The sequence below is a fragment of the Ammospiza nelsoni genome, chromosome 3 (assembly GCF_027579445.1).
Source record: "Ammospiza nelsoni isolate bAmmNel1 chromosome 3, bAmmNel1.pri, whole genome shotgun sequence".
Classification (NCBI taxonomy): Eukaryota; Metazoa; Chordata; class Aves; order Passeriformes; family Passerellidae; genus Ammospiza; species Ammospiza nelsoni.
The window spans coordinates 45,555,248-45,569,532 of NC_080635.1; the positions used below are offsets into that span (position 1 = coordinate 45,555,248).

At 38.5% G+C, this 14,285-nt stretch overlaps 1 protein-coding gene across 1 annotated transcript in view; it reads left to right on the plus strand.

Annotated features, from left to right (window-relative positions):
* The first annotated feature begins 279 nt into the window (after positions 1–279).
* ACTN2 (actinin alpha 2) overlaps positions 280–14,285 on the plus strand; it is a 67,612-nt gene continuing 53,606 nt past the window's right edge. The window contains exon 1 of the mRNA XM_059468917.1: positions 280–713. Within this exon, the coding sequence (XP_059324900.1) occupies positions 579–713 (135 nt within the window). The 5' untranslated portion in view covers positions 280–578. The remainder of the gene's footprint in view (positions 714–14,285) is intronic.

A 14,285-nucleotide genomic window follows, 5' to 3' on the forward strand; every position in this document is an offset into this window, starting at 1 on the left:
CTGGCTCGTGTAATCCTTAATCTGAAAGTGCGAAGCGGCTCAGGGCGGGACGCGGGCTCAGACTAGCGCTGAGCAGTGTCGAACCGCATTAGCGGATGGCAGGCGGGCCTCGGGCAGCAGGAATCGGTGTCGGCAAGAGAGAAACAAAGCGAAGCAGAGGCCGGGCAGGTGTCGGGCTGGGAGAGCGGGCGGGCATTGGGGCATTAGGGCCGGCCGGGGCGCTGGGCAGCGCTGCCCGCCCGGCCCCACGTGACGGCCGGCGGGGATAATAAGCGGCGGCAGCGAGCGGCGCCGGGCTCCTGCGCAGGGTCAGCCACCGGCACCGGCAGCACAGCCGGCAGGGACAGCACACAGCGAACCAGGGAGGGAAGGTCATCACAGGGCAGCGCCTACCTGGCACTCTCAGCCTCTGCTCTCAGCAAGATTAGTCCATATTCGTTTCCTGTCACCTTGCAAAAAGAAAAAAAAAAAAAAAAAAAGGAAGGAAAAAAGACACTGCTACCTACAATCTCCCAGCAAGTAAACTAAACTTAAATCGTAGTAGAAGCCAGAGCAGCTGAAGCTGATCCCTGGGCAGAATGAATAGCATGAATCAGATAGAAACAAACATGCAGTACACCTACAACTATGAAGAGGATGAGTACATGACCCAAGAAGAAGAATGGGACAGGGATCTGCTCCTGGACCCAGCATGGGAGAAACAGCAGAGGAAGGTCTGGAAATAATGTGTATCTGTCTGTGTGCTTCTGTATGGAATGATGCCCTATCTTACTGCCATGCTGTGTCTGGAATTGTCGGGGTTGTACAACCGAGGGGCTCTAATAAAATATATTTTATGTTGTATAAACAATTTCTATAATGTATAGTAGCTATGCCATATTTTTAGTTTAAAGCATTCAGTTTTTTAATTCTGAAGTGAAACCTTAAATTATTATTCACGGGAGGCAGGAGTTTATTTTTGTATTGCACTGCAAATATTCTGTCAGTACCTCTAGATTTATGTATAAGTATTTCAGTAACTTTCAACTTCACTTCCTGGATCTTTCCTTTTGGAAAGCAGACTCTGAATTGATGTTTGTGCCTGATTGATTTTCAAAAAAGTAAATTGCAGTTGTAGGCAGAGATGAATAAGACTTCAAAATTAGTGTGCAGAAAAGTTTGCAATATTTCTGAAAGCAGACTGAGAAGTCACTTCTGAAATTGTGATTTTGCAAGTCAGCTCTTATTAGAATTTATTATTTATCTCCATTCTGACTGAATGACCTGACAAGGAAAATATTGCCCAGAAATATATCCAGGCTATATTTGGAAAACTGTATGTCATGATTATGTTCCTATATGCCAGTTCACTGTCTGGGGGAAAAAACCCAACAACATGTCTGTAAACTCCTTGGAATACACAGTTTTAGAAGAAATGCTTTTGGCCTTTAATAGTAAGAAAACTATTGTGCCACCAAGTTCTGCCCATGTTCTTTTTCTTAACACAGGCAGAAATTATGATCCCAGCTGCAGTAACGTCAAAGCTTTGGTACTTTAGTAATATTTCCAATATCTAATTTAATGACGTTAAGTTTTAAGCAGCACGTGGAAAAGAAAGACAAAATAATGCAAAGGATTTATTGCTTTCTAATTTAAAAGGTGATGTTGAAGTCACAGCTGACAGATCTGGGATTAAAAGGTTATCTGCTGGTTACAAGAATGAAAAAAAGGGAGGGAGTGAGAGACAGTGCTCTGGACAATAAGGCTGAATATGCATTTTGCATAGATGAGCAGCTTAAGTAGAAGGTGACAATTTAGATCTAATGACAGTCTGTCCCACTGTTACACTTCTATAAAAGCTATACTGTAAAAGTGTAATTATAAAAGTTAGAGCTGTTAGAATAGTTGGGGCCAGTGAGTTTGCTTTTCCATTAAAATTTGTAGAAGCAATATTTTCCTCTAAGATTTAGCTTGTAGCTTCCCTCCTTCTGTTATTTGTAGCTGGTTTTGTTCATTTTCTTACATTCAGACCTGTTCAGATCCTGCTCTGTGAGGATAAGGGGAGAAGTTCTAAGTTGAAGTTCACTTTTCTTGATCTGCCAGCTGCTGCAACTCCTAATGAATAATTAAGTTGTACTCAAAACTGGTGTTTGTATTAATTTGGCACTCTTCAGATGGTGAACTATACTTTCATGTTTTATAATAAGAATGAAAATTATCTGAGTGCTAAAGTGCTTCAGTGATTTGAAACTGCTCAGCTGTAAGGGGTTGTGTTACATCTGATAAGGATTCAATTGTCCAGTATTTCAGAGAAAGCTGTTTTTGAAAGAAAATGGGCAGGTTACTAGATGCAGTTTTCCTTCAATGCAGATAAATGTTAAAAAGTAAAGAGAGTTTGGATTAAGTAGACATTCTTATAATAAGTCTCTTGATTTTTACAGGAAAGCAGGGAGCAATTAAACTGCATTGAAAATTTTATGTTTCCATTCCTCTGAACAAGCAGTACTTCAGCAGAAAGTAAAATTTCCACACTGTCAAATGAAAGCAGACTCTGCTTTGCTTCCATAGAGAATGTGGTTTTGCTACTTAACGTTGCCAATTCCCAGGGTTTAGTTTTAATATTAATGTGATACCATATTCAAATAAAATTTACAAGAGGGGATCCTTATTCTTCATCTTGGAAAGAAATCTGAATTTATTATTACATGAAAAGTAAGTACTCGCATGATAAAAGGCTTGATAAACTTTGTGGAATGTCAAGGCTTCTATCTTTTCCTAATCTGTGCTAAGACAGTTGCAGAAAGTGCTTTAGTTTCCTTATTCATTAGGAGAAGACTGCAAGCACATGAGCACAGGTCTTTGTTCTAACTGGTAATACAATATTCAGAAGTGATCTTGGTGGAGCCCTGGCAGTTGGCAGCATATATTTTCTATGAGATGGTCTTGGAACAAACCAAAAATAAATGCCATTGTTTCTATTGTGGGCTGCCCTCTCCAGACTTGCCATTTCAGTGATATGCCTGGTATGAAATCTGTCAACAGATGCTGGTAACACATGATGACGTCCATAGGATTACAATGGAGGTGACGCCTAATTATAACCATGGTTCGTAGAATATTATGGTCTGCTGTAATCCAGGCTCCTTGGTGGTCGCAGATGTCCAAAAATATATGAAGAGCACTATAGGAAGGAAAGCTGAGTTGTAGTTTAGCATTGTCTCTCTGAATGTGAACAACAATATCAATTATTTAGTTGAGGTAACATTTAGCCTGTGTCAACTCAGGATATCAAGAAAATGCAAAAATTTGACCATTTTTGCATTAGGCGCTCTTGACAAAAATTTAAATGTCGTTGGGCGTTTCAGACGGCAACTTTAAAGAAAGGAAAAATTATATTTTGGATGGACATGCTGTCTGCTGTAGAAAATAATTAGAGAACCATGGCCTTTGTGTCTCTTGAATATATACATATGTACTATGTGATAGGAGGCTTCTGAAGTCTGCTCCTTGACCCATTACACTTCCACTGCCCATGTGTGCTGAAACAGCAGCTGAAAGATCCATGGAAGTGGCCCCTTGTTTCTTCAGTGCCACGCAAAAATAAAGAAGTATTGGAAATTAGAAAGCCTGGCCAGAGAGGGTGGGATTTTCTTCATTCTGCTCTGTAACCCTATACAAGGTCAACTCACCTCTGACCTTACTATTCTCACTGGTAGAAAGAGGTACAACAATGATATTTCTAAGAACTGGTAGAAGTGGTTTGTTCTATGGTCTGTCAGACTAGACATCAGCTGTCTTTTAGTCCCTACCCTGCTGGACTGGGGTGGAAGTGGAAATCATACTAGCTTATAATGGAAGACTTAAAACATGATTTCTCTTTTCTTCATAGTAAATTTATTTCTCAGGTTTTCTTGAAAAGTTCAACAGACTCCACAAACCTTTTAGTTTCACTACCCCATATCTCAGTAGAATTAAAAGGAACATAAGGAAATGCAGCATCCCTTAGCTTAGGAAACCAAAGACAGCAATGCTCCTTGAAATGCACACACACTATTTTTGCAATGTTTTTGATCTGCCAACACTGCTTGGTTAGCCATGTGTTTAACATGGCTCTTGCCTATTTGCAATAAGTAATTATAAAAGTGAGTGTGCTTTGTAAAACTTTGACATGAAATGTGGTTTGTTAGATTTCCAAGGAAGGTTGTAAAACAAGAGTAGTCCCTTTTTTAGCACAGTTGTATTGTATTGTCGGGCATTAAACTGAACTCACATATTTAACATATGCCTTCTACAGTCATAAAAACGTGAATGACACTATTGCCCTAACACATGTAAGGAAAGAACTGGGGACATGTTCCTTGCCTTACTGCCATTGTTACAGATGACTGACCTTATTCTGGCTTGCTCTGTAGCTCTGGTACCACGTCTTTGTTAATGCAGAAGGGTTTTAATGTAGATGTCAATGTAGATGATGACCATTTGGATGGTGTTATTTATGCTGGTATAAAATAAAAAAGATGATTTAAAATATTTATTTACTTTGATACTGCCCCTTTTTCTGAATGCAAATTTACTTGATGACACTGAACATTGTGCATGACTGAGGACTTTGGGAAAGATTCTTAAGGCTAAAAGCTGTCTTTTCAGTCTTCAGCAGTGCATATCAGATTGCTTTTCAAGTGTGACCTATAAGGATTTATCTGCATTACCTCCTTTGGCTGGTAATATAACTCCTCTTGTCCTTGCAAGAAAAAAAAAAAAAAAAGAAAAACCCCAAAAATTTGGAAGTCATGTGTATGGCAAATTATTTAGCAGGAGCTATCAGAACTATGGATTATGGACAATGTTCTTATTTTTATGTTACTGCAGCTTTATTAAGTTCAGCAGGTTTGAGAGGTTCATTGCAGCCTGAAAGAGAAATTGACCTTGTGTTCAGTCTGACTTCAGAGTCTATAAATAGAGTTACAGTCAGTATCCTGGATTTACTCTACAGTTTGCTTCATCTTCTATGGATGGAATTTAAGTTGCTTTCTTATCAGAAACCTCTTCCTGTAATAATTCTACTGGTGAGTGAGAAGGCAGATGTAGTGGAAAGAAACAACTTCATTCTTCACTGGGCAAGAAAAATAAGCAAGGATGAACGAATGAAACATAAATGAAAGGTGGAAGAGGGTTGGCAGGAGAGGCTGGATGCCACCAACAAAATTAAGTTCTACAGAACCACTTCTCATGGACTTACAGGCTCCAGATTGAAAGAGTTGTGGAGAATATAATGACGCTTTCAATGTGTAAAGGGCATTCCAGCCTAGGTCTTCCTCTGTTACTGAGATTATCTGGAAATAAAGTTGGCTTGGGTTTTAGTTTGTTTGTTTGTTTTAAACCATGTAAAATTCTTTCCTTGAATAATGAGCCTTTGGGTTTGGCTCAGATGGCAGACACAGAAACCACCACTAGAGGGTTTTTACTGAGGTGGCACTTTTTACCCACTTGGAATACCAGTGGGATTGTTGAGAAGGTATGGATTCCCCTCTGCAAGCAAGCAACATGAGCAGGGTCTGGACATGAATGTAGGAGGTGTGAGGAAGCAAAAGGTCCTCTCCTTTCAAAGAGAGTATGAAAACTTCTCATTATCTATTCCTACTACTAACCTGTTAACAGTTGCATACTTCTTATAAAGAAGATATTCTTATGAAGAGTTGAGGAGCTTTAGAACTACTTTCAGGAGGGAACTACTTTCAGGATATGCCAGGAGGAAAATCATCCAGAGTCAAAAGCAGAATGATAATGGTAAAAGCCATGTGCCACGGTAGCATATGCTATTTCACATGCTGGGTCCTATGTTGCAGTTCTCTCCCTCCCTTACCTTTTATGCAGGTAATTAGGATTATGAAGGTGAATTGGGAATTCTGTTGGCTGAAATGCAGGATTTTCTATTAGTAGTAATAGTTAAAAAGTGCCAACAATTCCACCTGCTTTAGACATTTTTTTCCCCTGGTGTTCAGCAAGTATTTGGCTGTCTTGTATGGAATAGCAATGTCTTGCCAAATGATCCATGTTACTGCAGATGCAAATTGCACCTTATGAAAGTGGGTTTCAGCATTCCAAGGCCAAATGCTCCTCTTTTGTGTGCATCAAGAATTTTTTTTTCAGTGGATGCCAAAAGCTGTAGCATTAAGAACACACAAAGAACATCTCTTGTTGTCTTTTAAATCCTATGTGCATTCTCAGTGGGAGATGGCCCCACAGAAGGTCTGCTGAGAACTTTGTAGTCAATAGACAAACTTTTTTTTTTCTACAACTGTGTGTCTTGATTTCTCAACATATACTGTAACTGTCCAAAGTATTAGACACTGATGCAACAGAAAGCCATGGAGAGGCAATTTCTTTTATCCTATGAAGAGTTGCCATGAGAGCAGGAGTCCCTGTAGAAATAGGGAATGTGTTTATGGCCTGTTCTGTACAATTTGCCTCTTAGAGATTAGTGCTTTTTAAAATAGTAACATGTTAAATTCCTCTTGCTGATGTTACTTGCATGGAATGGTGCTTGAGAGGAGCATGCTGAAAGGATAGTGGAACAGTCATATTTTGTCTAGGAAGCTGTCAATAAGGTGTGCAGCCCTGAATACTGTGTTGCTGGTATATAAAGGAAAAATCAAAGAAAACTATTATGAAATTCACTTTACTAGACATGATTATGTAGCTATTTTGTTTGAATGGGAAGGTTTTCTTTACCAGTACTAAGAGAAATCAATATATTAATAGTATGTTTTCTATCTAAACTCAAATGAACCTTTCAATGTTGACCCATTCCAGGCTCTGTATGCTTTAAGTGTTGTCAAATTGATAATTCCTACAGTCTCAGTTTAGCTGTTAATTTCCATTGACCCCCAAATATTTGCCAGCAGCAGATTATGAAAAGAAATTATCAGAACCATTTTATAATGGGAAGCAAAGGCTACCTGCTTCCTGTACTCAGATACACACCACAACCTCCCCTGAAATTTGTATAGTACAATGTCTGTCTGTAGATATGCTGATCCAATTAGTAAGACAATAAGGATTGGAAGAAAGTATGCATCTAAGTGGGTTTCCATAAGCTGCAACCAATGTGCTTAAGAGCTAGAGAAAAGCTGTGTGTTAAGCAGCAGACTTTGCAATAATCTCTTGGGGGTGGGATGTCTGCATCTTGGCTGAATCTCTGTTGGGGTCACTGGAGAGCTGAAGAGAGAGGCATGGAAGGTGTTTGCTTGGAAAGCCTCTGAGAATTTTCAGCCCTGGGACCACAGTAAAAACGAATCCATGCTTATACAATTTCTAGCCCTGTGCAGACAAAAGCAGAATGGGGTAAATTCTGTAAATGAATGAATTTCAGTAAAAAAAATATCACAATACCATCATAATTTTCCAATTTGAACTAAAACAGCTTTACAAAATGAATTTTGACTGCTTTTGCCCAATGAGGCCAGGTCAAAATCTTTCATTAAAACCCATCTGTCCTCTCACAAGACAAAAGACGTCATTATGATGGAAAAATCAGTTGCCAACAAATGCCTCACAAGAATTGATCACTGTTGCATAAATTCTCATCTATTTAATGACTTTTCATTTAGCTTGTGATTTCTGAATTGCACTGTGCAGTTCTACTGATTAATTTCAAAAGGACTGAGCATTAAGATTTTCTTTAGTTGCAGATCGTGATTATTTAGTAGATATTAGTAGTATTTTAGAAATTTTACTGCAGACCCTGCTTACAGAAGAATGCATTGGATTTGCAGCTGGATTGCAGGTAGATGTGATGCAGGAAGAAACATGTCAATGAAATAGAATTAGATGGGAATTTGTGCTGCTTTGCTTTGTCCCAAGTCAAAAAATGTCCCTCCTGTGTGTTGTTTTATGGCCTTACAAATAAACAAATATAAAAGTGCTTACACAGTTGGCAAAGTTGAGTTGGTTTCAATGGCTTTACTGCCAAGCATAACTTCTTCTGAGCCATAATTGTTGGGATAAACAATGTGTAGCTGATGTGGAATTCCTCCACTGTGAGCACTGAGAAGTTGCTGACTCTGCGTGAACATCTCCTTTATGGCCACGCATTCTTTACTCTCAGCTGATACCAGAAGGCGAGTGTATTCACACTGAGTACTCAATTTCTTCCTTAATTAAATTTCATTTCTTGTAGTCTGGGATAATTTTCACATCTTCAGTGTTTGGGGAATACCATTTCATGAAATGCTGTGATAAGAGAGTGTGATGTTTGTTTTTAGATCACTGGATTTGTTGGTTTGAAATACGCCTCAGGCTGAGAGACTTGATGAATAAGTTGTTATCATAACTATACAGGTCCTATACAATGCTGTACTTCTACACCATAAAATTTGGCAGGTATTTAAAGATAGAAAGTTCCTATTTTCACATCATTTAACAGCAAACACAGTGTTATGATCACCCTCTGTGCCTATTTCTGTACAGAACCCGTAGTAGCTCTTCCTGCTGGCAGTACAAGGAACACTTCAGTACAGATCAAGGCAGTGTGGTCTCAGTAATCCTCAAACTGCTGGTGTGAAAGGCTTACAGGGCAGGTGCTACTGCTCTGCAGAAAGGGACCGAGGCAGAAGGCTTAGAAATGCAATGATCTCTGTTTATGAAAGTGTCTCCTTCTTGAAATGGCAGCTTGTAGAAATACACTTCATACTTTTGAAGGCCTGTCCAGAGAGAAGCAGAAGGTGACAGCTGTCTGGCTGATTTTTAGTTAGTTTCTATAATTGGACCTAAAATTTGAGTGTGCACAGAGGGGAGAAAATAAATTCTACATTTCTGTCCTAAGTGCAAGAAGGGGCACTGCTGCTCCTGTGTCTGGTCCTGCTTTTACCCACTTTTGAGTTATAAGGACACATTTCTTTGTCCATGTCTTCATCTCCAAAAGAGTGGTTGTAATACCTTTGTGCTGGCTTGGCAGATGGCAGTGATAAGTGTTTACTGTACTTGATATGAGTAAGATTTTCCATTTACTTCAAGTGCTTCCTCCCAAATGCTCTGAACTGCCAGAATTCCTTCACCTTGAAATCTGATGTTTGTTTTTATTTCTCTTCAAAAAACTTGTAAATTAAAGAAGTCCAGCCATCCATTTCTTTGATAACTTGCAGAACCTAATTTAGAGCAGACAGATTCTAATCTTAACTGCCCCTCTGAAAAGCCTTGCTCACCCCCACTACCATAGCAGGAGTCTGTGGAAAGTGACTACCCCAGGCTAAATTTAGCATCCATGATTATTCCTTGAGCATCTAAGGAAACTCATTTTTTTATAGGTGTTGAACACCCAGGCATTTCCACTGACGTCAGGAGGAACTTCTGTCTATTTTGCACCTTTGAAAATCAGCCTGCTATTTTGGCAGTCACAGAAAGGCTTAGCTATCTAGCATTAAGTGATTTTTTTAAACTCTGTTTTATATTTAATATTGGCACCAGTGTAACTTTTCACTGCTGCAAGACTTAAGACATTGCACTCTTTAATGTGAAAAAAACTGGTACCCAGCTGCATTGAATTCAAATTTAAAAAAAGCAAAATTCCCAAACACCCAACTATAAATGATTGTGTAGCTCTGGGGTTAGACGAGTTCCTGTGAACTATGAAAATCTCTATAGTCTGAGCTCATCTCCAGCTCATTTCTGGAGAGTAGTTCCACTACAAGTTTTCTTTGGCAGAGTAGCTGATCATCCTTGACTCTACTACTATCCAAGGGCTTTCAGTCCCCTTCATTTGCTGGTACAATGATCTTCTGCTATATACCAGATCATGGAAGAAATTTGAGGCAACCCTCCCTCTTCTTAATACCTTTTAATCCTAAATAATTTCAGCAATGTGGTTTGCAGTGCAGCCCCACAAGCAGCTGTATCTGTGCATGCACATATTATGTACAATGCACTTGTCACCCATCTGGCATTCTAGTAAAAGACAAGCAAAACACCAGACATGAGACTGAAGTTGGTTTTCCTTCCTTTTGTCATTTCCATGATGGAGCATGGGTCCCAGAATGGCTGGTATTGAAAAGAGAGAAACCATAAACAAAGAATTGTTTATTTAATTGATAAAGCAGTTTGCTTATCACAAACTGTCTAAAACTGTTGTTTATGCCTTCTGCAATTACAGTCATCATTGTTTATTTACCCATCTATTCTTAGTGAAGTGCTTGAGAACTGGTTACTCAGTTAAATTTCTTATTCATATATAATCAAGTCATCCAAAGATCCCAAGTAAGGTTTTGCTATTTATTCTTAAAGAAAATGTAAGTAATTTAGGAACCTGAGCTTTAGCAACTCTGAAATTTGTCTGAATGTCTGCTGTCTTATAGGATATTTTAAGTGTTTTAGAAAATGATATTCTATAGATAATGCCTCATAAAAATAATTAAAGCATAAACAAATTAACCCAGTATGTTTAAGTGGTATCTTTAACCACAGAAATAATGAAATTATTTAAAAATCAGTTTCTTAAACCAAGCATGAAATAAAAATTGAATTTGTTTTTAGTCATCAGTTACAATAGTAAAATAATTCACATGGACAGATTATGTGCTTTGTGTATTTAGAAATACTGCATTGAGTAACGTGGCATATATGTCACAGAAGAGCTTTTTGTTGCATAATTGGGAATTAATGTATGAGATTTTCCTTTCTCTGTAAGAGTATCAACTGAAACCTTAGTTTAGATTACAAGTGAAACTAGATTTGGTTGTCTCCAAATGTGCAAAGACAACGTTTACTGTGTAAATGTTTTGGGATCTGACTATTGACATATTTTCCTAGCATTTATTGGTGTCAGAGACCTAAGGATATGTGTTTTGGTAAGGGTAAAATTGAAAAACTTTCAGTATCTCAGTATCTGTCACAACCTGCTTTTATGATTATGGAAATGCTTTAAAAATGCTGCTAAATTGGATAGGAACATAGTTTTATCCCACTCTGACTGTATTGACAAATTTATAATGTATTTACTTACTCACCTGGCAATGTAGTGTATAATTACTGGATAAAGATAGCATGATGAAGAAAATCAACAGAGAAAGCAAAGCAAAGACATTTAGAAATCCAGTCAACTAAATCCTGCATTAGCCTACTTTAATTAATCCTTCTATTTCCAGAGAACATACCTTTAGTTCCTTCCATACTGTAATGTTCTTTCATCTCATCATAAATAGTATTTGGCCATTAAAATATGTATCTGCTGCAACAAAAGTGTTAGCCAGTGCTGTCTGTGATAGTTCATGAGCTCTTGGGAAACCAGGAGGAACACTGTAGGTACAGCTGGTGGAAGAAGGACCTAAGAATGGAAACAATAGGAGATTCTGTCTCTTTACTAAGAAGGTTCATTTGTCACTGATACGGTAGTGACAGTGCATGTTCCTTGTTTAATACACTTGAGAGAAAGCCCCAGGCAGTGTGAGAGGCATTGACTTCCCCTTTGAAACACACCTGTGGATTTCTCCCTTGAAGATCCACCACAGGATCCTTTTAGGATTACCTGTACTTCATTTTCAACTCCCCACAAGAGTTGAAGGGAGAGACAAATGAAACAGATTGTTCTTTTCTTCTGTAATAGTGAAGAAGTGGACAATTGGAAAAGAATATAGAGGGAGAGAGAAAACAGTAAAATGGTTTGTCTCAAATATTTTATCATTGCTGAAACAGTTCCCTTCATACCTGTTGGCTTTTTTAATGCAAATCTTTTCCTGAAGAGGCCTTATAGTTTGCTGATACTCTTGTGAAGCAGAAATACAGGAAAGGTGGTGCTTGAAAATGAACTTTGAGCCAAGTAGAAATGGGTGAATTTCTTTTGACTCTATGACCTTTCAACTTTTTGTTGTGTGTTTTGATCCCATGACATATGAAATACCTTTTCCTATGCTTTTTCTTTTTGATGGTTTTTCAATATTTAGATACTTTGTCTAACTAGCATTTCGAGTGAGGCTTCCCAAATGCCACTTTGCTCAAAAGTGATCCAGAAAGCACCAGAATGCAAATAGGTATCTGCTCCATTAACTGAGCATGCCTTTGAAAGTATCAGGAGTTGTCTAAATTTTGTTCACCCAAGATCTGTATCTAAAAGTCTTGTAGAGAGGAAGAGAGAGGGTGCATGGAAAAGAGATATTTGGGAGTGTGCATCAGTACTTTGGGGTTTCTGACAGAACCTATGTACTTTTGCTCGGGTTCCTGGTGCCCTGCCTGACTGGTTGAGGAGGGGTATTTGGACAGCACTTTATGAGATATGAATATGTACCTCTGTATAAATGCAAAGATGCAGTCTTTATTGCATGGATGACTGTACATTTCTTTGTGGCACTCAATTTTGTGCAGTGTAGTGGCAAATCTGTTTTAATGCCCTGACAACTGGGCAAGAACTAATTTATTTCCAGGCATGCACTGTGAGGTTCTGTGGCATAAAGTGATTGGGAATGCTGTGTAAGATGTTAGTAGCCATACTGCTGCAGGTTCTAATGTCAGGCTTGCTTGTTTATAGAGTGTACATGCAAGCTCTGCAAAGTGCTGTGTATCAGAGCAGAGAATATTTGGTTAGAGCACTCTAAAGTTAGCTTACTCTGTTAGAGGGAAATATTGTTGTGCCATGCAAATAGCTGGCAGTCCTCAGAGGTTCAGGCTGGATGCTGTGAACTCCCTGCTGTGCTGTGTAGGAGTGCCCTGGTTCTGTCAGAAAGGCACAGTCCTTGTGGGGGATGCATCTCTATTTCTGCAGATTTCAGTAGGAGGCATTTTGAAGGGCAAAATTTGGCAGTGCTGCATGTAAAGAGAAAGTCTCCCGTGATTTGTTAATTGGTGAATTAATAAAAGCTAGAAATAATATGGTAAATTTAAAGAGATCAGCATGTTTATAAACTTTTCCTTTGAGGGAAATACAAAATCAACATCTAAAAAGAAAAGATAAAAAAGCAATTGACCAAAAATGGATTATTCAAAGCTTTCCATTTGTGTTGTTCCATTGATTCCTTTTTTTGCTTTCTGTTTGGTTTTGTTTTTAAAACTTTACTGCCGTTTAAGAACTGTGTTATAAATATAGCTGATTCACAGATAATTTTTTCACCAATATTTGTTTTTTGAGGATTATGAAATACAATTTCTTTCACTTTCTACAGCATTTTATGTTTTCAAAATATACATGAGACTGTGAAATACACTCCACTGTAAAGATTAACAGCCTGTCTCATCCTGCATTTAGAGGTTTCAGTCCATGGAATGTATTTATACTTCCTTCTCCTGTGGGATAAAGGTTTTGGACATGTAAAGAGGTTTTATAACTTGAAGGAACTTGTACAGAAAGCTGTGGAAGAGCAAGAACTCAAACACTGAGTCATTACTCACAGTCTGTCTTTTCACTCTCATTGGAGAATACAATTTAATATGGGGGCTATTATAACTTGGAAATTTGTTAGTAATTTGAGAACTTTGTTTACTTCTTGGACTATACAATTATTTACCATTCTCTAAAGCTAATCTTCCACATTGAGAATGTGCATTGAATAATGGCATATAATCCAAAATGCAGAGGTATTACTTCTGTTATGATGAGGTATTAACATACCTGTTGGTTTACATAAAAGGCAAAGAGAGCAGAGTCATCAGAAGACTGTTGTGCAACTGTAAATGATGTTATGCATATTGTTACTGAAGTAGAAGGGAAAATGAAGAGGTAACATCATTATAAACAGCAAGGGATTGCTCCCCATCACTCCTTCTGGCTACTGTGAATTATCCAGGGCTGACATAGTATAGCTGGTCTTGAGCATTTGGCCAAAGGATTCTCATAGACTATTGTTGTTGGGGACCATCTTTTTTCCAGGGATTCATGCATGTGATGTGAATGAACAAACTGTACTGCAAAAATAGTCATTCACATCCAAGAGAAAGCTGACTTGCACTGCTTAGCAAGGTGGTGACATTATTAATTAAAAGTCTCAGTATTGCAAACCCTTCCTAGTGGAATATTCTGATAACTCCCACACCCCAGCTCATGATGAAAGATAACCTTGTGCTGAAGATGGACTTTTAATTTATTGGTTGGGAATGTGTGGCTGATGGGAACCTTTCACTTTTAGGTCAGTGTTTTGAACCCAGGCCAGGTGAGTAAGTGACAAGGTTGCTAACACATGCAGACTGTTTGGTAATATCTATGAGGTGAGTTGTAGGCTCAATTTAGCTCTCAGAGGGACAGGTGTCCCTATCACTTAAACCACCAGAAATGGCAGCTTCATTGGAGGTGCCCAAAACTGACCTTATTAGTGAGAGGTAGGGACAGT